This window comes from Carcharodon carcharias, chromosome 15 (assembly GCF_017639515.1).
Source record: "Carcharodon carcharias isolate sCarCar2 chromosome 15, sCarCar2.pri, whole genome shotgun sequence".
In the NCBI taxonomy this organism is placed as follows: Eukaryota; Metazoa; Chordata; class Chondrichthyes; order Lamniformes; family Lamnidae; genus Carcharodon; species Carcharodon carcharias.
Window position 1 is genome coordinate 32,268,281 of NC_054481.1, and position 25,296 is coordinate 32,293,576.

Here is a 25,296-nt window from a genome sequence, read left to right on the forward strand (position 1 = left end):
ATGTGTCACACATAGGGAAGACTACAACACATATTAAGGATATTGTCACAGGTAAGGGGTAGAGTAGAGCAGTGTGTCATTTGTGGGGGTGGGTGGAGGGAGTGTGTCACACATGGTGAGTGTGTCATGCATCGGGCAGAAGTGTGTCACGTGGGGGTGTCTGTCACATTTGGGGGGAAATGCACCATATATGGAGGGGGGGAGAGAACCATGCATCAAACAGGAGTGTGTCATATGTTGAAGGGAGTGTGTTACATGTTAGCTGAGTGTCACATGTTGGGGGGTTTTGCCACATGTGGGGGCATGTGTCACATGTGGAGGGGGGAATGCATCACATGGTGGTGGGGGGACTGTGCCACACATCAAATGGGAGTGTATTACATATTGGGTAAATGTCACACATTGAGGGATTATGTCACGTGGGGTGTGGGTCTCGTGGGGGGAATATGTCACACATGGGGGGTGGGGAGTGTGTCACATGTGGGGGAGTGTATCACGTGGGGGGAAATGCATCATACATGGGGGGAGTGTGGCACACATCAAATGGGAGTGTGTCACTTGTTGGGTGTGTGTCAATTGTTGGGACTATGTCACATGTTGGGGGGAGTGTGTTACATGTGGGGGGAGAGTGTGCCACACATCAGGTGACTGTGTGCCACATGTTGGGTGCAAGTGTGTCATACATAGGGATGTGTATTAGGAGCTTTAGATGTGAACTATCATTTTTGAGTGGTTTGAGTTCTTATTTGGATCTATAGTGAATGAGTGAATCTAAAAAACAACTTTTTAAGTTGTTTTGTTTGGATGTTGTACTTAGGTTTATTTTGCTTCATTTCCTAAAATGAGCAGAAAAGTGAAACATTTTTATGACAATTTTCTTAGTGGTTGTTGCATGAGGTGCTAAGCCTTGTTGGGCTTCAGTCCAATAAGCATTAGACATTCTCTGATACCCAAACGACCATTCTTAATTTGTGTCCCTAGTCCGTGCATGTCAGTGAGACAGTCAACCTATAAACACTTCTCAGCGAAGTGCAGTTCATTCTGCACTGACCTCTGCACACAAAATTTCCAGCAGGGATGGTTGGACAATTATCAGGAATTGGCATTCTAGCTGATTTCTCTTTTCCCAGCACAGGGACACTGTAGGCCATTGTAGCATCTCAACTGCTGCCCAGATGAGATCATCTAACTCAACACAGACTGTGAATTGAACCTGGCATCTCTGGAGTACATGGCTCACTACTGCACATGGAAGGTTTAAAAAGCAGCACATTTAGATTAATGTTACAGAGTGTCTTCTCACAATTCAATTAATTATCATTCTGTTTGTTGGTGCTTCTCTCTGTTACCTGGAGACATTGTGATTGCTCCTTATCTTGATATGACACAGGATATTGGGTAGCTTCTGAGGGACAAGGACACGGATTTGATCAACTGAGCTGCAGAGCTTTAGATAACCAAGATAAAGACCTGGGGAAAGGGCCTGGTTGCTCCTCCTATGGTAGGCTAACTTTTCCTGAAAAGAAAAGAAGCAGAATGAGAGTAGCAGATCATCGACATGACCCTCAGCCCGGAAAATACAACATTTTCACTATTATTCCTCATAATATTCCTAACTGAGAGTGATAATGGTGTAGTGGTAATGTCAGTGAACTAGTAATCTAGAGGCCCAAGCTAATGCTGTGGGGGCCTGGGTTCAAATCCCGCTGTGGCAGCTGGTGGAATTTAACTTAATCAAATCTGGAATATAAAGTTAGTCTCAGTAATAATGACCATGACAACTATTATTGATTGTTATAAAAACCCTTTAGGGAAGGAAATCTACCATCCTTATCTGGTCTGGCTTACATGTGACTCTAGACCCACAATAACGTGGCTGACTCTTAACTACCCTCTGAAGTGGCCTAGCAAGCCACTTGATTCAAGGGCAATTAGGGATGGGCAACAAATGTTATCCTTCCCTGCAATGTGCACATCCCATGAAAGAATAAAAAAGATTAGGCCAATAGCTACAGCGTCCCTCCTGGAGTAACCACAGAGACACAGAAGCTTATTAACCCTCTGAGGGCCACAAGATAATATATGCACTCAAATAACATTGTTCTTATAATTAACTTAGATGTATGTTTACAGTGGGAATGTGATTTCACAGTTCTAGAAACCATCTGATTAATATTCAATATTGGAAACTTTCAGTAATTAGTCAGGTCTTCAAAAAAATCAGAGGAGCAAAACCAAGCTCTTCCTCATATAATATCTGCCTGCAGCAGAAAGGGCATCAAGAATCCCTGTGCTGAATGCCAGTCTAAAATTTCTCTTTGTTATCTCAGAAGGTTTTAACCATTTAAAATTAACAGATTAACTCCCTCCTTTAAACAGCTCAGTGAGGGTTTCAGATGAATGAGTTAAACATTCAGACACAAATTCAACAACATAATCCTTTTTCAACACACTCAATCCTGTGTCCTAGCCTGTGCATAACTCACTCCAGACTGTGTATACCACTTCAGCCTCTGTATATCTCACTCCAAATTGTGTCTTACCTTTTGGTAATTCACTCCAGCCTGTATCTTATCCTGTGTGCATCTCAGTCCAGCCTTTGTAAATCTTGTGCATATCTCATTCAAACCTGTGTCTTATCCTACGTGTAACTCACTGCAGCCTGTGTAACATCATCCTTCTCCAATGTCTCTCCATCATCATCCAGCTGAGTGGAACTGCACTTGCCTGGTTCTATTCTTAACTATCTAATCATAGCCAGAGAATCACTTGCAATGGCTTCTCTTTCTGCTTCTATGCTATAGCTTATTGTGTCCTCCAAGGATCTATCCTTGACCCCGCTTCCCCCTCTCTTATTTCTCATCTACATGCTAGCCTTAGCGATATCATTCAAAATACAATGTCAGTTTTAACATGCAAACTGACAACACCCACTCTACCGCACTACCATCTGTCTCGACTCCTCTACTGTCTCTAAATTATCAGACTGCTTGTCCAACACACAGTACTCGATGAACAGAAATTTCCTCCAACTAAATATTGGGAAAAACAATGCCTTTGTTTCAGTCCCCACCAGAAACTCCATTCCCTAGCTACCAACTACATTCCTTTCTTTGGCAAGTGCTTGATGCAGAAAAAGACTGTTCACAACCTCAGTGTTGTATTTGACTTTGAGATGAGTTTCCGACCAAATATCTATGTCATCACTAAGACATGTCTATTTCCCCATCAGTAATATGGCTCAACTCTGCCTCTGCTTCAGCTTATCTGCTGCTGAAACCCTCATCCATGCCTCTGTTATCTCTAAACTTCACTATTCTAATGCATTCCTGGCTAGTCTCCGACCTTCCATCCTCCATGAATTTAAGATTATTCAAAATTCTGCTGCCTGTATCCTAACCTGCGCCAAGTCAAATTCACCCATCACCTTTGTGTCTGTTGACATACATTGGTTCTTAGTTAAACAACTACGTTATTTTAAAATTCTCTTTCTCATTCATAAATCCCTCGACAGCCTTGGCTCTCCCTATGTCAGTAATCTCTCCAGTTTATAAGATTCTGTGCTCTCCTAGTTCTGGCCTCTTGAGCATCTCAATTTGAATCATTCCACAATAGGCATCTGTACCTTCAGCTATCAAGGCCCTAAGCTTAGAAATTCCCTCCCTTAACCTCCCTACTTCTGTTTCCTCCTTTAAGCAGTCCTTCAAACATACCTCTTTGGCCAAGCTTTTGGTCATCTACTCTAATACTTCCAGAAGTGGCTCTGTGCCAAACTTTGCTTAATAACATTCATGTGAAGTGCCTTTGGCACATGTTATTATGTTAACGTGCTAATTAACAACAAGTTGGTGTAATGTTCCTGTAAAACATCTTGGGATGTTTATATTGGGATCTTTTACTAACATGGCAGGAGGACAGGAACCAGGAAGTAGCATTAGAGAGGAAAAAGAAGGTGCACAAAGAATTGGGAGATAGGTAGCACTAGGATAAGAAAGACTCTAGGTGGGGTCAGAGAAAGAAGTGTATTAATATAAAAATCAGTGTATGTATGTGAATGCATGGAGTGTGGTGAATGAAGCTGGTGAGTTGCAGGCACTGGCTCAATAAAGAGCAGGACTGCATACTAAATATGCCAGGATTAAAGCTGTTCAAGAAAGAAAGGAAAGGAAAGAAAGGAGGAGGGATGGAAGTATTGATTAAAGAGAATATTACAATACTGGAGGGAGAAGATGTTCTGGAGGTGTCAAGGAAAGAAACTATTTGATGAGAGCTAAGAAACAATAGAGGCACCATTACACTATTGGGTGTATTCTATAGGCCACCAAATAGAGGGAAAGATGTAGAGGAACAAATTTTCAAGGAAATTACAGTAAAGTACGAAAGCTATAGAGTAGTTATGATGATGGACCTTAATTATCTGAATATAAACTGGGATTGTGTAGTGCAAAGGGCAGCCAGAGGCAAGAGTTCCAGGAATGTATTCAGGACAATTTTCTCCATCTGTATATTTCCAGTCCAATGAGGAAGAAGGAATTCCTGGAATTTGTTTCTGAGGAATGAGGTGGGACAAGTGGATCAAGTATCAGTAGGGTTAGGTTAACTGTGGAAAAGAAAAAGGAATAATCCAAAGTAAAAATAATTAATTGGGGGTAGGCCAATGTCAGTGCGGTGAGAACAAATCTGGATCAAGTAAATTGGAATCAAAGACTGGCAGGCAATAACTGTAATTGAACAATGTGCTGCCTTTAATTAAGAGATGTTTTGGGTAGTCAAGGTACATTCTCATGAGGGGAAAAGGAAGGACAAATAAAAATCAGAGCTCACTGAATGATGAAAGAGATATGGAGTAGGACAAAGCAGAAAAAAGATGCTTATGACAGATGTCAGGTTGATAATACAAGTTAGAACCAGCCTGAATATAGAAAGTTCAGAGGAGAAGTGGAAAAAAAGAGAGAATGAGAAGAGACCGGCAGCTAACATAAAAGGGGATCCAAAGCCTTCTATAGGCATATAAATAGTAAAGTGGTGGTAAAAGTAGTAGAAGTAGGGCCAATTAAAGGCTAAAAAGAAGACTCATGCATGGCAGCAGAGGGCAAGGCAGAGTTAAATGAGTACTTTGCATCTGGCTTTATCAAGGAAGCAGGTGCTGTCAAACAGGTATTGAAAGAGAAGGTGGCTGAGACACTGGGCTAAAAATTGATAAAGAGGCATTAGAAAGGCTGGCTGTACTTAAAATTGATAAGTCACTAGCACCAGATCAGATGCATCAAAGGACACTGAAGGAGATAAAAGTGGAAATTGCAGAGGCATTTGCCATAATTTTCTAATCCTTCTCAGATACAGGGGTGGTGCCAGAGGACTGTAAAATCTTTGTTCAAAAAAGGGTGTAAGGATAAGCCCAGCAACTATAGGCCAGTCAGTTTAACCTCAGTGATGGGAAAACGTTCAGAAATGATAATCTGGGACAAAATTAACAGACACTTGAACAAATATGGATTAATTAAGGAAAGGTAGCAAGAATTTGTTTAGGGCAAATTGTGTTTAACTAACTTGATTGAGGTTTTGATGGGGTAACAGATAGGGTTATTGGGGGTAACATGTTTGATATGGTGTACATGAAATTCCAAAAGGCATTTGATAAAGTGCCATATAATAGGCTTGCCAGCAAAGTTGAACACATGGAATTAAAGGGACAATGGTATAACGGATATGAGGTTGACTGAGTGACAATAAATGGATTATTGGTGCAAAAAAGAGACATGTCGAAGCTTTTCATCCTGCACTTATCAGGATGCTTCACAAGTATACAAATATAACAGAGTAGCGGTGAATGGTTGTTTTTCGAACTGAAGGACACTATATAGTGGGGTTCCCCCGAGGATCGTTATTAGGACCACAGCTTTTCTTGATCCACATTAATGCCCAATACTTGGGCGGGCAGAGCACAATTTCAAAATTTGCATATGACACAAGCTTGTAAGCAATGCGAAATGTGAGGAGGATAGTGATAGGTTTCAAGAGCACATAGACAGGCTGGTGAAATGGGTGACATGTGGCAGATGAAATTTAATGCAGAGAAGTGTGAAGTAATACATTGGTAGGATGAATGAAGACACATAATACAAAATAAAGAATACAAGTCTAAAGATGCTGCAGGTGCAGACAGACATGGGGTATTTTTTATTCATTGAATGGGATGTAGGTGTCACTGGCTAGGCCAGCATTTATTGCCCATCCCTAATTGCCCTTGAGAAGGTGGTGATGAGCTGCCTTCTTGAACTGCTGCAGTCCCTGAAGTGTAGGTACACCCATAGTGCTGTCAGAAAGGGAGTTTCAGAATTTTGACCCATCGACAGTGAAGGAACAGTGACATATTTCCAAGTAAGGATAGTGAGTGGCTTGGAGGGGAACATCCAGATGCTGGTGTTCCCATGTATCTGCTACTTCCTTCTAGATGGTAGCGGTCGTGGGTTTGGAAGGTGTGCCTAAGGAATATATGTGCACAAATCATTGCAAGTGGCAGTGCAGGTTGAGAAAGCAGTTAATAAGGCATATAAGATCCTGGGTTTCATAATGCAAGGAATAGGGTACAAAAGCAAGCAAGTTAAGGTGAACCTTTATCAGCCATGAGTTGGTAGAACTCCTGCCACTTGAGTTACAAGATTCCTGAGTGAGTACTGCACGGTTAGCGGTGCTGTCTTGAGTCACAGCGAGCCTGAGAGAACAGTGTCAGAGGCCCACAGTTAAATGCAGTGGCAGGGATTGAGTGGGAATCAGAGCAAGCCTGTTCAAACAAAGAGGAAAAAATCAAAGTGTAATACCAGAGGAAAATGGGAAGTGATTGGGTGGTGAGTATTTCTCTTTTCTCTCTCTAAAGTAAAGCATTTGTTTAAACTAGGAGCTGGGTCAGTATCACAATAAGTGAATTAATAAGATTATTAGCACCCTGTGCGGGCGGGGGGAGTAGGCTGAGTGGGGGCCTGTGCTCTTTTGCCCATGCATGCGGAAAAGCGCAGAAATCTCCATGAGGCACAGAGCTGATTAGCTTGATTATCAAAAGTTTAATAAACAAAAAAAAAATTAAGACACGTCCCCTCATGTGACAATGTCACATGAGCCGGGACATGTCAATGAACTTTAGTAAAAAATTTTATTCAATTTATAAACACTTCATGAATCATCCCACCCATGAATGAGGTTTCATGATAAATGTGAAGGCTGCCTGGGCTCTTCGCCTGCCCACCAGCCTTAAGGTTGGACGGGCAACTCCGTTAAGAATTTTAATTAGTTTTTAAATGGCCTTAATAGGTCTTTGACAGTTCGGCAGGTACGTAGCCAATTCTGGTGCACGCCCGCTGAACTGAAAATCGGAATGACACGTGGTGACATCGGGACGCACGCCCGACATCACTGCACATTATTTTATGCGTCGGCAAGCGGGCCCCGCCCCCACACGCTGACCCAAAGATTCTGGCCATAGAAATAGGAAAGGGGAATAAGGTGCATAAAGAAATGAAAGTTTTGGAACTGGTACCATATTAGATGGAAGCAGACTAAGAAGGACTATGCTTAAAGCAAAGACAGGTTATCAATGCATGCATGTAAGTGCACAAACTGTGGTGAATAAAATTGGTAAGTTACAAACATAAATAGACATGTGGGAATATGATGCAGTAGCAATAACAGAAACGTGGCTTAAAAATGGTGAGGACTGGATGCTTAATAATAAAGAATGCAAAGGCTTCAGAAAAGATAGGGAAGGAAAAAAGGAGGTTGGGTGGCAGCACTGATTAGGGAGGACATTGTAGTGTTGCAAAAAGAGGATGTCCTGGAGAGGCAAGGACAAAATTCATTTGGTTAGAGTTGAAAAGCAAAAAAGGGATTATTTTGCTACTGGGATATTCTATAGGCTTCCAAATAGCGACAGAGATAGGGGCAAATCTGCAGGGAAATCTCAGAGATGTGCAAGAACTATAGAGTGGCGATATTGGGGGATGATAATTACCCAAATATTGATTGGGGTAATGTTAAATTAAGGGTAAAGAAGGGGAGGAATTATGAGATGTGTTCAGGAGAACTTCCTTGAGCAATATATTCTCAGTTCAACTAGAAAGGACGCATTGCTGAATCTGATGCCAGGGAATGAGGTGGGCCAAGTGGATCAAGTGTCTGTGGGGGAACATTTGGGTAAGAGTGATCATTAGCAATGGAGAAGAGCAAGGAACAATTTAAAATAGAACTTTCAAATTGGAAGAGGGCTAACTTTAATGGGATGAGAGGGAGCTACCCATGGTAAAATGGAACCAAAGACTAATAGGAAAAACTGTAACAGAAAAATGGATAATCTTTAAGGAAGCGATGTTTCAGGCGCAGGCTAGGTACATTCCAAAAAGGTGAAACATAAGGGAACCAAAGCTAGGGTTCCTTCAATGAAGAGGGAGACAGAGAATTTGCTGAAACAACAAAAAAGGGGGTGTACGAAGCATGTCAGCTGAATTCTTCAAGCAAGAACCAGGCCAAATACAATAAGTTGAGAGGTGAGGAGAAGAAGAAAATATGACTGACAAAGAGAGAATGAGAATAGGATGGCAGTTAACATAAAAGAGAATCCCAAAATCTTCTCCTGGTATGAAAACAGGAAGTGTATAGTAAGCAGTGTGAAGGGCCTATGAGGGACAAAGAGGGTGCTATATGCTTAGAGGGGAAGGGCAAGGCTAGAATGCTTAATAAGTAAACACCTTGTATCGGTGTTTACTAAGGAAGAGGGTGTTGACAAATATATTGATAGAATAGCAGAGGTAGGGCTAATAGATGGAGTAAACATTGCTAGGAAGGATGTACTGGAAAGGCTGGTGATGCCCAGAAAGGATAAGTTGCCTGGTCCATATGACACATACCTCAGGTTGCTAAAGGAACTGCACGGGGTACTTGTGGTCTAACCAAGGTTCAATACAAGTTTAGCATAACTTTCTCTCCCTCTAGCAATAAAGCCTAGTGCTTGGTTTTATTTTTTTATAGCATTGCTAATCTATGGTGCAACTTTTAAAGTTTGGTGTATTTGTACTTGAAAATCGCTTTATTTATCTACTCCACCTAGATTTGCACCTTCCAAGTAATAAATGATCTCTCAATTCTTCACATTTATCTGTGCTGAACTTCATTTGCCAAGTATTTGCCCATTCTGAAGCTTCTTAATGTCCCCCTGTAACTTGTTGCAATCTTCTTCAGTATTTACTATTTTCCCCCAATTTGGGGGTGAATTTTCTCAGGGGGGGGGTGGGGGGGATGAATTACTCTCTCCCTTCAAACTGCAAGCACCTTGTTGATACGTAATATGGCTTCTCAGCAGTGAGAATATGCTGGGCTGTGGCCTTAATTAGTGCAGAGTGGGACTTCTGCCCCTCAGAGACAGTAGATCCCACTCTAGACAGCTGCCGGCCAATCTGATGGGCCAGCAGCCCTGTAGTCCCAGCAGTGCTAGAAGACAGTAGTCTATAACTGGGTCCCCACAAAGATGTCTCCCATCATCAACATCTTAGGAGTTACAATGGATCAGAAACTTACCTGGACAAGACTAATAAATACTGTGGCTACAAAAGCAAATCAGAGGCTGGAGATTCTGCAGCAAGTAACTCACCCCCTAAATCTCCAAAGCCTGTCAACCACTTACAAGGAGTATGATGGAACAATCTCCACTCCCTGGATGAGTGCAGCTCCAACAACACTCAAGAAGCTCGACAGCATCCAGGGCAAAGCAGCCTACTTGATCGGCATCACATCCACCACAATAAACATTCACTCCCTCCACCACTGGCGCACAGTGGCAGCAATGTGTACCATCTACAAGATGCACTGCAGAAACTTTCCAAGCCTCCATTAATAGGACCTTCCAAACTTACAATCTCGACCACCTAGAAGGACAGGGGCAGCAGGCAGATATGAACGCCAGCATGTGCAAGCTCCCCTCCAAGCCATGCACCATCCTGACTTGGAACAATGTTGCCGTTCTTTCACTGTTGCTGAGTCACAAAACCTGGAACTCATTCCCTAGCTACCCTGCAGATGTATGTACACCAGATGGACATCAGTGGTTCACCTTCTCAAAGGCTATTATGGATGGGCAACAAATGTTGGCTTTGCAGGTGACATTCACATCCCATAAAAGAATTTTTAAAAACTAGTATTTAGTTTGTTCTTTCCTTCTAGCAGAATATATTTTTGCTGCATTCTGTTGAACATTTCAGATGTCTCCCATTGTTGCTTTACATCGTTGTTTGCCATTATAATTGCCCACTTTATTTTCTTAAGTTCTTGGGGAGGCTTACGTTAATTAAGGTGAGTCAGCACAGAATTGCAAAAGACATATCATGCTTGACTGATTGAATTGAATGTTTTGATAAAGTAATAGAGAAGATTGATGTAGGGAAATCAATGGATGTTGTCTCTATTACTTTTTTTTAAAAGTCTTTGACAAAGTACCACATAACAGGCTGGTTAACAAAATTGAGGTTCACGGAATAGGAGGGTCGGTGCTAGCTAGGATAAAAAAGGACAGAAAACAGTGAGTTGTGGTAAATGGTTATTTTTTCAGACTGGCAGTCAGTGGTGTTTCCCAAGGGTCAGTGCTAGGACCACTGCGTTTTCTGATATATATAAATGATTTGAATATTGGAATACAGAGTAAAATTGCAAAATTTGCCTATGATACCAAACTTGGAATAGTGACCAACAATGAGGATGTTACTAATCGACTGCAACTAGGCTAGCAGAATGGACAGGTAAATGGCAAACGGAGTTTAATACAGAGAAGTGTGAGGTGATGCACTTTGGCAGAAAGTGGCAATATATACTCAATGCATAGTTCTAAACAATGTGCAGGGACAGAGGGGCCTGGGGGTGTATGTGCATAAATCTTTGAAGGTGACAGGACATATTGAATGGTTAGCAAAGCATATGGGATCTTGGGCTTCATAAGTAGAGGCATTAAGTACAAAAGCAGGGAAGTAATGCTGAACTTTTATAAAGCTCTGGTTAGGCCACAACTAAATTACTGCATCCAGTTATGGTCACCACACTTTAGGAAGAATGTGAAGGTCCTTGAGAGGATGGAGAAGAGATTCATCACAATAGTTCCAGGGATAAAGTATTTTAGCTACAAGGTTAGGTTAGAGAAGCTTGGGTTGTTCTACTGGGAATAAAGGAGATAATGGGGAGATTTGATAGAGGTGTACAAGGTTATGACAGATTTAGATAAGATAAACAAAGAAAAACTGTTCCCATTAATTGATCATACAAGGACTGGCAGACACAGATTTAAGGTTTTTGATAAGAGATGCAGGAGGGATGTGAGGAATAACATTTTTTGCAGTGAGTGGCAATGGCCTGGAACTTGTTGCCTATGAGGGTGGTGGAAGTGGAGAAGGTGAATGATTTCAAAAGGAAATTAGATGGTCTCTTGAGGGAAATAAACTTGCAGGGCTATGGGAATACAGTGGGGCAATGGAACTGACTGGATTGCTCTACAGAGAGCTGGCATGGACTCGATGGGCTGAACGGCCTCCTGTGCCATAGGCCGGGATTTTCCATGCCCGACACCAGTGGGCATGTTCAGTGGTGTGAGCAGACAATATGGCGCGATTGATTTCACAACAGCGTGAAACCAGTTCCGATCATCCACACAGCCCGCCGATGGGGGGCCCCGTTCCCCGCCACTGGACATCGGGAACCCATTGTAATACATCAGCATATCATTATTAGGCCGGCCCACTGGAATTGTTCCCCCCGCCCCACCCCATTGGATCGTCTGTCCATGCTGGCAGGAAAACACGTCAACGTATTTCACGACAACACATAAGCGATGTGCACTTAGTGGGCTGCACTTCACTCAGGACTTCAAGGTTCGTTTGCCTACCTTGCTTCGGTCAGCACTTGCAGTCATTAGCATCAGGCTTCATAGACAGCACCACACCACTTTTAGGATAGGTCTCTACCTATCAGATCAGCCATATGTGGGTGGCTTTACAATGACTGCAGGGCTAGGGCTTGCTTGGTGAAGGGGGAGAAGTGGCCTCAGGCAAGGGAAGAGGCTGCAGGCCAAGGGTTGTACCGGGGAAGGAGGGTATCCCAAGATGTGTGTGGGGGGCACATGTTTATCTGTGCAATTGGTCTCAAGGTGGTGATGCCTGAGGAGGCAGTCTCCAGAGGATATGAGGCCAGATGGACATTGGAGGGTATGTGTGTGTGAAAATAGATGGTGATATCCCTTGAGCTGGCAGTGAGTGAGATGCCAATGAATGTGTGGTGGGCTTGAGTGTGAGTTTAGAGTGCTGAGATGGTTGCCATACCCTGACTGCATGGATGACATCATTCATCCTCTATCTGCATTGGACGGCCAACCTCTTCTGTGCAGCATTGGCACTGATCACCACTGCAATCATCTACCAAATCGTAGTGGTAAAGTTGCTGCCCCTCCTGCAGCCAGAGCAGGGATAGAGGACATCCCAGTGGGCCTCCATGGAGTCAAAGGGCGTTCAAGGGCTGCAGTCTTCTTGTCTTTCAGGATCAAGTCTTGTTGCTGCAGTCCTGGGCTGGAAGCACTGAGCGCAGCTGTATTTTAAACGTGGTGACGAGTGTGATGAAGCAGTGAGGTGACGCATGGCAGGCAAATTGGAGCCCACCCGCCATGGAAATGCTGTGTTTCCCGGGAATGCATAAATAATGTGGCCGGTTTGGGATGATATGGCGTGAGAACCCGCCATCGCGGCTGGTGGGTAAAATGTCATTTTACCTGCCCGCTACCGCACTTAGTGCAAATCTGGGACAATTCCAGCCATAATGACTTAATAACACTGATTCGGCTTCAACTGGAATATTCTGCCCATTTCTAGGCACTACATTTTAGGGAGAATGTGAAGGCATTGGAGAGGGTGCAGAAAAGATTGACAAGAATGGTTCTGGGGATGGCAGATTTCTCTTATGTGGGTAGATTGGACAGGCTGTTCTCCTTGGAAATGAGAAGGTTGAGGAGAGATTTGAGAGAGGTGTTCAAAATCATGAGGGGTCTGAACAGAGTTGATAGGGACAAACTGTTTCCATTGGCAAAAGGAATGAGAATCAGAGGACACCAATTTAAAGTAGTTGGCAAAAGAACCCAAGGATCTGGAATGCGCTGACTTAGAGTGTGCTGGAGGTAGATTCAGTTGTGGCTTTCAGAAGGGAATTGGATAATTATTTAAAGAGAAAAAATTTGCAGAGCTATGGGGAAAAGGTGAAAAAGCGGGAATAGCAGAGTTGCTCTCAGAGGGCTGACATGGCATGATGGGCCAAATGGCCTCCTTCAGTGGTGTAAGCATTCTATGAAAGCTACTATATACACAAATATTGCTGTTGTTGTAGAATAGCTCACCCCAGCCTGTGTGTTAACTTTCTATAAAATTGGATATGAAGCTAGAGTTAGTGAGAGGGCAAAGCCACAGAAGGATTTAATCACTGGGATTGGAATTTTACATTGTAAAGAACATATCTTTTCATTTCTGTTGCACTATGGATTAAAATTACAATGGCTGCAGCTTGAAATACATGTCTACCGGAACAGTGTGAGGGATACATACAATATTGCTGTCCTGGAACAGTGTGCCATAAAAGACAGGATGGTGCCGAGGAGGAGTGCGGTCTAACGGGGAACTGCCTGGCAACAACATTTTTAATTGGCTCCTGACATGGTGGTCAGAGTTTTGTGTGAAAGCAGTACAGCGTAAAGCTCCTAGCCTGAAAAGAGAAAAGACCAAAAAACTCTTTCTCCTATGGGTGTTAGACTTCAGTAAATTTACAATAATTGCTAGCTGTTTTTCCCCCCTCATATCTCTATAACCTGCTCTCTCTCTCCAAAAAACCCTTGTCAGAAGAAAAGGGGAAAAAGGCATTAGAGCCATTGAAAAGCAAGTGCTCAAGCAGTGAACTAAAGATTGAAAGTGCTGGGAAGAGCACCTCATTCATCAACAAAGAACTGAAAGGAATTTGGGAGACATCGATCAAAATTAACCCATCGAATCCTGTACTGTGGAATTCATGCTATTGAACTGTTTTTCTCCCACCTTTAAAATCCATGTTTTTGTGTGTCTTATGTGCCTTGTATGTATGTGTACAGGGATTTAAGAAAGGGTAGAGTTTATGTTACAGAATTAGAAATTAGCAGCTCTTATTTCTTTCTTTTGCCTGTGGTTAAAGACAATTTGTTCCCCAGTGAGTCATGACAAAGTTTGGGGCCTCATCCCAGGATATTTTGAAACAAAAGACAGCGATGATTTGGGTGTAGATTTAGTAAGTAATAAAAGCTAAAAGAAAACACCAGGTTTGTACTATCAAACATAAGATGGCACTAGAAACTGCTAAAGATTTCCAGCAAGTGGAAGGGATGTCCCTGACGATTTTACAAGGGATCCCAAAAGCTTGGTTAATTGAATGGGCAAGTAAATTAAGAGGAGGATTGCCTGCCAAAGCTAGGAAGGCAGAGATAATTGAAGGGGTAGCAAAGCATTTAAAGCTGGAAGGGTTCAATGGGAACCAGTGAATATGGCCAGTAGGACTAAGAGGAAGGGCAGGCAGGGAGAAATTACTCAACACAGTGGGACTGGGGGTCTGAAATGCATTTGTTTCAATGCGAGAAGTATAACAGACAAGGCAGATGAGCTTAGAGCTTGGATTAGTACTTGGGACTATGATGTTATTGCTATTACAGAGACTTGGTTGAAGGATGGACAGGATTGGCAGATAAAAGTTCCAGGATTCAGATGTTTCAGGCAGGATAGAGAGGGATGTAGAAGAGGTGGGGGAGTTGCACTGCTGGTTAAGGGGAATATCACAGCTGTACAACAGGAGGACACCTTGGTGGGCTCATGCAGTGAGGCAATATGGGTAAAGCTCCGGAATAGGAGGGGTGAATCACAATGTTGGTGGTTTACTATAGGCCACCCAATTGCCGGCGGGAGATTGAGGAACAGTTATGTAGGCAGATTTTGAAAGATGTAAAAGCAATAGGGTTGTTGTCATGGGTGATTTTAACTTTCCCTATATTGACTGGGAATCACTTAGTGCTAGGGGTTTGGATGGTGCAGCATTTGTAAGGTGCATCCAGGAGGGCTTCCTGAGACAATATGTAGATAGTCCAACTAGGGAAGGGGCAATACTGGACCTGGTATTAGGGAATGAACCCGGCCAGGTGGTCGAAGTTTCAGTAGGGGAGCATTTCGGGAAAAGTGACCATAATTCAGTAAGTTTCAAGGTATTGTTGGATAAGGATAACAGGAGTCCTCGGGTTAAGGTGCTTAATTGGGGGAAGGCTAATTATAACAATATTAGGCAGGAACTGAGGAATCTAGACTGGAGGCGGATGTTTGAGGGCAAATCAACAACTGACACGTGGGGGGATTTCAAACGTCAGTTGATAAGAATTCAGGACCAGCATGTTCCTGCTAGGATAACCATGACAAGTTTCAGGAACCTTGGATAACAAAGGATTTTGTGAGATTAGTCAAAAAGAAAAGGGAAGCATTCATAAGGGCTAGAAGGCTGGGAACAGATGAAGCCCATGGAGAATATAAAGAAAGTAGGAAGAAACTTACGCAAGGAGTCAGGAAGGCTAAAAGGGGTCATGAAAAGTCACTGGCAACCAGGATTAAGGAAAATTCCAAGGCCTTTTATACATATGTAAAAAGCAAGAGGGTAGCCAGGGAAAGGGTAGGCCCACTCAGGGCCAGAGGTGGGAATCTGTGTGTGCAGCCAGAAGAAATGGGAGAGATACTAAATGAATACTTCTCATCAGTATTCACCAAAGAGAAAGACTTAGCGGTCGATTTGTCTAGGGAAGAGTGTGTAGATAACCTGGATCATGTTGAGATCAAAAAAGAGGAGGTGTTAGGAGTTTTGAAGAATATTAAGGTGGATAAGTCCCCAGGGCCAAACGGGATCAACCCCAGAGTACTGAGGGAGACAAGGGAGGAGATTGCTGGGGCCTTGACAGAAATCTTTGTATCCTCCCTGGTTACGGGTGAGGTTCCAAATGACTGGAGAATGGCCAATGTTGTTCCATTGTTTAAGAAGGGTAGCAGGTCCAGGAAATTACAGGCTGGTGAGCCTTACATCAGTGGTAGGAAAATTATTGGAGAAGATTCTTCCTGATAGGATTTACTACCATTTGGAAGCAAATAGGCGTATTAGTGAGAGGCAGCATGGTTTTGTGAAGGGGAGGTCGTGTCTCACTAACTTGATCGAGTTTTTCGAAGGAAGTGACAAAGATGATCGACGATGGAAGGGCAGTGGATGTTATATACATGGATTTCAGTAAGGTCTTTGACAAGGTCCCTCATGGCAGACTGGTACAGAAGGTAAAGTCACATGGAATCAGAGGTGAGCTGGCAAGATGGATACAGAATTGGCTTGGTCACAGAAGACAGTGGGTAGCACTGAATGGAGAGCTGTGACTAGTGGAGTTCCGCAGGGATCAGTGCTGGGACCTTTGCTGTTTGTAGTACACATAAATGATTTGGAGGAAAATGTAACTGGGCTAATTAGTAAGTTTGCAGATGACACTAAGGTTGGAGGAGTTGCAGATAGTGAAGAGGATTGTCAAAGGATACAACGGGATATAGATCGGTTGGAGACTTGGGCGGAGAAATGGCAGATGGAGTTTAATCCGGACAAATGCGAAGTAATGCATTTTGGAAGGTCTAATACAGGTAGGAATTATACAGTAAATGGCAGAACCCTTAAGTGCATCAAAAGGCAGAGGGATCTGGGTGTACAGGTCCATAGGTCACTGAAAGTGGCAACGCAGGTGGATAAGGTAGTCAGGAAGGCATAAGGCATGCTTGCCTTCATCAGCAGGGGTATTGAGTATAAAAGCTGGGAAGTCATGCTGCAGCTGTATAGAACCTTGGTTAGGCCACACTTGGAATATTGCATGCAATTCTGGTTGCCACATTATCAGAAGGATATGGAGGCATTGGTTACCAGGATGCTGCCTGGTCTGGAGGTTATTAGCTATGAGGAGAGGTTGGAGAAACTCGGATTGTTCTCACTAAAGCGACGGAGATTGAGGGGCGACTTGATAGAAGTTTACAAAATTATGAGTGGCATGGACAGAGTAGATAGTCAGAAGCTTTTTCCCAGGGTGGAAGAGTCAATTACTAGGGAACATCGATTTAAGGTGAGAGGAGAAAACAATAGAGGAGATGTGTGGGGCAAGTTTTTTATGCAGGGGGTAGTGAGTGTCTGGAATTCGCTGCCAGAGGAAGTGGTGGAAGCAGGTACGATGTGGTGTTTAAGAGGCAGCTTGACAAATACATGAATAGGTTTGGAATAGAGGGATATGGACCCCGGAAGTGCAAAATGTTTTAGTTGACGGGCAATATGATCGGCGCAGGCTTGGAGGGCCGAAGGACCTGTTCCTGTGCTGTACTTTTCTTTGTTCTTTGAATACCTGAGAGATCGAGTTCTCCAAGGGGTTATTCATTGGAATGGGCTCAAATTCAATTGCAATTAAAAAAAGTGGAACTAGATGCAGCAGAGGGAACAGACAGAAAGGCAGGAGAGAGAAAGAAAACAAGAAATGGAAATGCGAAAACTTGATCTCCAGAGGGAATTAGAAATGGCAAGGTTAGAAAAGGTGGACAAGAGAAAAAGAGAGGCAGAGAATTTCAGCTTAGAATGCTGGCAGTTAAAAAAGAGACAAGACTTATTTCCAGATCAGAACCCAGTGGGAGATGTTAAATTTGTACAAGCTCTTCCAAAGTTTGAGGAAAGGGATGTTGAAGCACTCTTTATTTTATTTGAGAAGATAACTAAACAGATGAACTGGCCAAAGGAAAACTGGACATTGCCTATGAAGAGCAAATTGACAGGTAGAGCACAGGAAATTTATGCTTCACTGTCAGAAGAGGTTTCTAGATATTATGATGTGGTGAAAAAGGCCATTTTGAGTGCATTTGAATTGGTCCCTGAAGCATACAGACAAAAGTTTTGAAATTTAAGGAAGCAGCCTGGGCAAACTTACATTGAATTTGAAAGAGTTAAGCAAAGTAGTTTTGACAGGTGAATACAAGCATTGGGAGTTGAAACCATGTATGAAGTTCTCAGAGACACCATTCTCTTGGAAGAATTTAAAAATTCCCTACCTTCTGTTATAAGAACTCATGTTGAAGACCAAAGGGTTGCAACTGCGAGATAGGCAGCAGTAATGGCTGACGATTATGAGCTGATCCATAAAACTAGAAATATTCCGGCAATAGAACTGTAGACTTGTGCTTCTGAACTTGCCACGCCCCTAGCCAAGCTGTTCTAGTACAGCTACAACACTGGCATCTACCCGGCTATGTGGAAAATTGCCCATCTACGTCCTGTACACAAAAAAGCAGGACAAATCCAAACCAGCCAATTGCCACCCCATCAGTCTACTCTCCATCATCAGTAAAGTGATGGAAGGGGTCATCAACAGTGCTATCAAGCAGCACTTGCTTAGCAATAACCTGCTCACTGATGTCCAATTTGGGTTCCACCAGGGCCACTCAGCTCCTGACCTCATTACAGCCTTGGTTCAAACATGGACAAAAGAGCTGAATTCCCGAGGTGAGGTGAGAGTGACTGCCCTTGACATCAAGGCAGCGTTTGACAAAGTGTGGATTCAAGGAGCCCTAGCAAAACTTGAGTCAATGGAAATCAGGGGGAAAACTCTCTGCTGGTTGGAATTATACCTAGTACAAAGGAAGATGTTTATGGTTGTTGGAGGTCAGTCATCTCAGCTCCAGGACATCGCTGCAGGAGTTCCTCAGGGTAGTGTCCTCGACCCAACCATCTTCAGCTGCTTCATCAATGATCATCCTTCCATCATAAGGCCAGAAGTGGGGATGTTCATTGATGATTGCACAATGTTCATTCGTGACTCCTCAGGTACTGAAGCAGTCCATGTCCAAATGCAGCAAGTCCTGGACAATATCCAGGCTTGGGCTGACAAGTGGCAAGTAACATTTGCACCACATAAGTATCAGGCAATGACCATCTCCAGCAAAAGAGAATCCAACCATTGCCCCTTGATGTTCAATGGCATTACCATCACTAAATCCTCCACTCTATCAACATCCTGGGGGTTACCATTGACCAGAAACTGAACTAGACTAGCCATATAAATACTGTCACTACAACAGCAGGTCAGAGGCTAGGAATAGTGCGACGAGTAACCCACCTCCTGACTCCCCAAAGCCTGTCAACAATCTACAAGGCACAGGTCAGGAGTGTGATGGAATACTCCCCACTTGCCTGGATTAGTGCAGCTCCCACAACACTCAAGAAGGTTGACACCATCCAGGACAAAGCAACCCACTTGGTTGGCATCACATTCACAAACATTCACTCTCTCCACCACCAACGCATCGTAGCAGCATTGTGTACCATCTGCAAGATGCACTGCAGGAATTCACCAAGGCTCCTTTGACGGCACCTTCCAAACCCACAACCACTAACATCTGGAAGGACAAGGGCAGCAGATAGATGGGAAAACCACCACTTAGAAGTTCCCCACCAAGTCACTCACCATCCTGATTTGGAAATATATCGCTGTTCCTTCACTGTCGCTGGGTCAAAATACTGGAACTCCCTTCCTAACAGTACTGTGGGTGTACCCACACCACATGGACTGCAGTGGTTCAAGAAGTCAGCTCACCACCACCTTCTCAAGGGCAACTAGGGATGGGCAATAAACATGGCCCAGTCAGCAAAGCCCGCATCCCATGAATGAATAAAAAAAATGTGGAGACACCCTCACAGGCCTGCGGATGAGGAATGGACGGTTGTTCATCAGATAGTGGTATCCAAATCTCATAAGGAGATACTGTGAGTAGCACATGAAATTCCTATGACAGGACATGCAGGAATACAGAAAACCCTAAGCATCGATAAGGCATTTTACCTGGCCAAAGCTTCATAAGGACATAGTGCAACGTGCCATACATGTCAGGTAGTAGGTAAACCTCAACATGTAATCAAACCAGCATCTTTAATGCCCATACCAGTTTTTGAAGAACCATTCAGTCGGGTATTTGTAGATTATGTGGGATCATTACCCAAAATGAAAGCAGGACATCAGTATATCCTTACAATCATGGATTTGACAACCTGATTTCCAGAAGCTGTTCCTTTAAGGGCAATTATGGTAATATATGGTTATTATGGCTAATATGGTAGTAGAAAAGTTAACTCAGCTTTTCACTCAACATAGCCTGTCAATTGGAATACAATCTGACCAAGGTTCTAACTTCATGTCTAAAATTTTCCAAGACCTAATCAGCAGTTGGGGCATCAAACAACTAAAGTCTACTGCCTATCATCCATAGACACAGGGAGCTTTAGAGAGATACCATCAGACTCTCAAAAACATGATTAAGACCTATTGCCATGAATACTCTAAGGGCTGGGACAAAGAATTAGATTTCTCACTATTTGCTGCCAAGGCTTCTCCAAATTAATCCACTGGATTTAATCCACTTGAATTGATCTATGGTCATGAAAGAAGAGGTCCATTAAAAGTGATTAAGGAAAGATTTTTAAAGCAGAAAGATGAACTTTCCATGTTAGATTACATGTCCATGTTTCTGGAAAGATTCAGAGGAGTATGTAAAGTAGCACAAGAGCATTTAAAAACTGCACAAACAAAACTGAAAGAATGGGCAGGCAAACATGCTACAACTAGAACATTCCAAGTAGGAGATGAAGTATTGATACTGGTGCCTTTGCAGGGTGAACTCCTGAAAGTGAAATTCGATGGCCCCTACAAGGAGGGTTAGTAAAGTGACTTATTTGATAGATACTCCTGAGCGTAGGAAAAAGAAACGCTTATGTCACATAAACATGTTGAAGCAATAAGGAAGATGATATTAAAGAGCAAGTGTGGCAGGCGGTAGGAGTAATGGAGGATGGCAGAGACAGTAAGAGTAAGGTAGAAAGAGAAGTAGACAATGCACAAAGTAAGCCTCCTACAATTCGCCTAGCCAATACGAAAATACTGGGACAGTTAGACATTGTGTCTCATACTTAGAGGAAGGATGAATGGAAGTAAGTATTGTGTTTTGTTGTCCATGTGTCACATACCTTGCATTTTTGAAAAGGTGTTTCATCCCTTTTAAGGGTGGAGGCACGTAAAGAACATATTTTTTTATTTCCGTTAGATAGTGGATTAAAATTACAATGGCTGAAGTTTGAAAGACATGTCTACTGGAACAGTGTGAGGGATATGAACAATCTTGCTGCCCTGGAACACAGTGTGCTATGAAAGACAGGGTGGTGCCGAGGAGGAGCCCAGTCTATCAGAAGTCAGAACTATCTGGCAACAACATTTTTAATTGGCTCCTGACCAGGTGACCAGGGTTTTGTGTGAGAGAAGTGCAGTGAAAAGCTCCTAGCCTGAAAAAAGAAAAGACAAAAAACCTCTTTCTCCTGTGTGTGTAAGATTGCAGTAACTCTACAATAATAGCTAGCTGTTTGTTTTCCATTCATATCTCTATCACCTGCTTTCTCTCTCTGAAAAACCCCTGTCAAGAGGAAAAGGGAAAAATCACTGTTAGATACATTGAAAAGCAAGTGCTCAAGCAGTGAACTAAAGACTGAATGTGTTGGGAAGGCCACCTCGTGCCATCAACAAAGAACTGAAAGGAATTTGGGAAGGCATCGATCAGAATCAACCTATTGAATCCTGTACTCCAGAATGATGCTATTGAACTGTTTTATCCCACCACTAAAATCCATGTTTTTGTGACTTATGTGTCTTGTATGTGTGTGTATAGGGATTTAAAAAGGGGTAGAGTTTAGGTTATAGAGTTATAAATTAGCAGTTCTTTTGCCACTGGTTAAAGACAATTTATTCAATAAGCTGTTATTTACTTATTAAGTTTACAAACCCGGTGCTTGTATTCTGTTAACCTAAACTAAACAATTAGGTGGTTTGGTCAAACTTTTCACATTTGCTGCGGCTCAGGGAGCAGTGAGGCTTGATATTGCAATGCACTATCGTCAGTGAGTCGTGACAACATTTAAAGCATTGTGGGATTAAGGACCAGTGTAAATTAGTGAGGGCAGGACTGACAAGCGATTGGGTATAGCAGCAGAATTTTCCCATTGGCGTGCGGGGTGGGACCTGCATGCCAACGTGTAAAATGATGCGTGGTGACGTCGGGCGACTGTCCTGACATCACCGCGTGCCATCACGATATTACGTTGGGCGGGCGCACATTGATCTCTGATGCACGCCCGCCATTAATTAACTGGCCACTTAAGGCCCTTGAGGTGCCAATTGATGTCAATATCTTGGTGCCCATTCAGTGTTCGGGTTGGCACACAAATGCAACAAGCAGGTGGGTAGGACCCATTTGTATAAACCTCATCCACGTGCAGGATAAGAGGGCTCAGTGGGGTTGCGAGTGTGCTCTGTCAAATGTTGATTTTTCAAAGTTATTGATACTTGTCTGTATGATCTGCAATGCCTCAAAATGCACACCAGCTGCTTGGACTGGACTCACAACCTTTAGGTCAACACTCAGCAGTGAATAATCTTTTTTGGACCTGCAGGTTTCAGGAAGCCTTCCCTTAGCCTGGGGTTGGGAGTTGAACTCCCCATTGGAGGCACCTCCTCTGAGGAGGAAGAGAGGGCTAGAAGGTGAAGGAGGCCAGGAGAGCCTTCGGGGAGCCGCCTATGGGAAGATAGGCGCAGACACAAGGGGCGCAGGACCAAGATGTAGTCCAAGGTGGAAGGGGCCACAGAAGACGCCACTATCCTGCTGCCAGGATATATAGGCGGCCAAGCAGCTACCTCAATATGTCTGAGGTGCAGTGCTGAAGGAGGCTCCGTCTCTCAAGGGAGACAGTCAACTCTATCTGTCAGATAATTGGGCCTGAGATCTCCACGAGCTGTGTGGGTGGACATCCCATGCAAGTAGCTCTGAAGGTCACAACTGCCCTCAATCCCTATGCCTCTGGCTCCTTCCAAGGGTCCGTGGGTGACATTTGCAGTGTTTCCCAATCAGCTGTCCACACTTGTGTCAAGCAGGTTACAGATGCTCTGTTCAGGCGCGCATTGACCTTCATTCACTTCCGCTGGGACCAGGCAAACCAGGCACAGTGAGCCAGAGGCTTCCCGGCCATTGCTGGATTCCCCCACATCCCGGGTGCAATAGACTGCACACATGTGGCCATCAAGGCACCAGCAGGTGAGCCCAGTGCCTTTGTCAACAGGAAGGGCTTCCACTCCACGAACGTGCAGATAGTGTGTGATCACAGGATGTTGATTCTACAAGTCTGTGCAAGGTACCCAGGCAGCTCCCACGACACCTACATCTTCAGACACTCCCAGGTGCCGGGGCTCTTCAGTGCTCCAGCTCGGCTGGATGGATGGCTGCTGGGTGACAAGGGCTATCCCCTTCTCCACCATCCAAGAACAGAGGCTGAGCAGTGGTACAATAGAAGCCACGGCACCACAAGGGCCATGGTGGAGAGAGCCATCGGTCTTCTCAAAATGCACTTCCGATGTTTGGATCGCTCAGAGGGCGCACTCCAGTACCCCCCAGATCATGTGTCACTGATAGTGGTTGCATGCTGCACTCTCCACAATCTTGCGCTGGAAAAGGGGGACGCTGTGGACGGCGAAGATGTAAACACAGTGGCTGCAGCTGCACACAATGAGTCCAGCAGTGAGTCTGAGGATGAGCACGCACAAGGAAATGCTGAGGGGTTAGGCGCTGACCCGAGCATACTCCAGGGAGGCAGGGACACTCAGGAGGCTTTAATCCAACAAACCTTCAGCTAGCACACTACATATGGACCTCCAGGACAAGCCTGGGTTGGAGGCTCCATACTCGATACCTGAGTGCAAAATCTGCCTAGATAAGAACATTAACTAAGGACGTTGTTAATAAAGCTGAATGTCCCACAAATCACTCAACATTACTGGTAACCATCCACCTGCAGAAGAAAATAAGCACCCTCAGCCATGATGACATGTCCGAATTTAATATTATAACTAAAGGAACTTAAGAAAACAAAATGACAAAGGTGTTAAACGTCACACCAACTCATGAAGACCACATTGCGGGCCAACACAAAAGCGATAAACCCGTGGTGTGCCTAAGGTGCCTTATGTTTACTTTTTCAGGTGCTAGGTTTTGGTGCTGCCCCCTCGCTGGGAGTGGCATCTGAGACAGCCTGCTGGCTCTGCTGCCCTGTTGACCTTGATGACCTTGGTGGCCGTCCTCTGGCCCCTGGACCCTGTGCTGGCCCTGGCTGGGAGGGAGCTGCCAGTCCCACAGCTGGCGTCTCCCCAGTTGTAGCAGCCTCATCGGATGCAACGGTCGCTGGCAGAGGGGCGGAGGAGCTGCTGCCCTCATCCAGAGCGCCCTGAGAGGAACCCGCAGAGACGGCAGGTAGCTGCTGCACCGATGTGAGGTCACTTTGGACCTCCCTGCTCACCATGGATGGAGGGGCACCGAGCTGGGAAACTTGGTGCCCAGACCATCTCTCACACTGGCACTGACCAGCTGAGGTCAATGCCAATGTGAGGGCTTGCTGGTCCGAGCACATCTCCAGGAAACCCTGATTGGTCTCCGGGAGGAGCCTCTCCATGTGAGTCGCCACTATCTCCATGGAGGACGCATGGTGCTTAACCATGAGGCTCATTGCATCAGCGATGGTCCACGTAGACTCCTCCACCATGGACACTAAGCCAAGCATAGCCTCATGTGTCTCCACCAGATGCTCCTGCACTACCTGCTGTATTTCCTGCATCGCGGATGACACCAGAGGCACATAATCAGGCACCAACTGAGCATGTGCCTGGTCCCCTGCAGTCCTCTGACTGCTGGCGCCATGGGCACTCTCTGTCTCTGTCAGTCCCTCCAGTGACTGTGAAATGTCCTCACCACTGTGCCCTGGGACACTAGCCCGATGTTCTAATTCCCACCGAGGTGCTGGTATCTGCGCTGGTGCCTAAGTGGCAGAGATGGTGTCAGTCTGAGACTTCAGGGCCTTCAGGTGTGAGAGGGGGCCCCCTGCTGCTCCTCTTCCCAGCCCTGTTCCGCTGATGCTGAAAGGAAGAACAAAGACATTGGATCAGTTAAAGTGGAGATAATATCAATGCACATCCCTGTCCCCCGGATTATTATGCGCTTATTCTTCCATAAGCAATGGTCAAGCCATGTTGCAAACTTCAATCACTGAACATTCAGCATTGCCATGTCTGTTGGGAGAACAATAATAATCTCACTG

At 44.2% G+C, this 25,296-nt stretch overlaps 1 protein-coding gene across 1 annotated transcript in view; it reads right to left on the reverse strand.

The window, feature by feature from the left end:
* Positions 1–25,296, reverse strand: part of LOC121288357 (ankyrin repeat and fibronectin type-III domain-containing protein 1-like) — a 179,755-nt gene that overhangs the window by 40,131 nt on the left and 114,328 nt on the right. Inside the window, exon 12 of the mRNA XM_041206911.1 lies at positions 1,350–1,516. Coding sequence (XP_041062845.1) covers positions 1,350–1,516 — 167 coding nt within the window. The remainder of the gene's footprint in view (positions 1–1,349; positions 1,517–25,296) is intronic.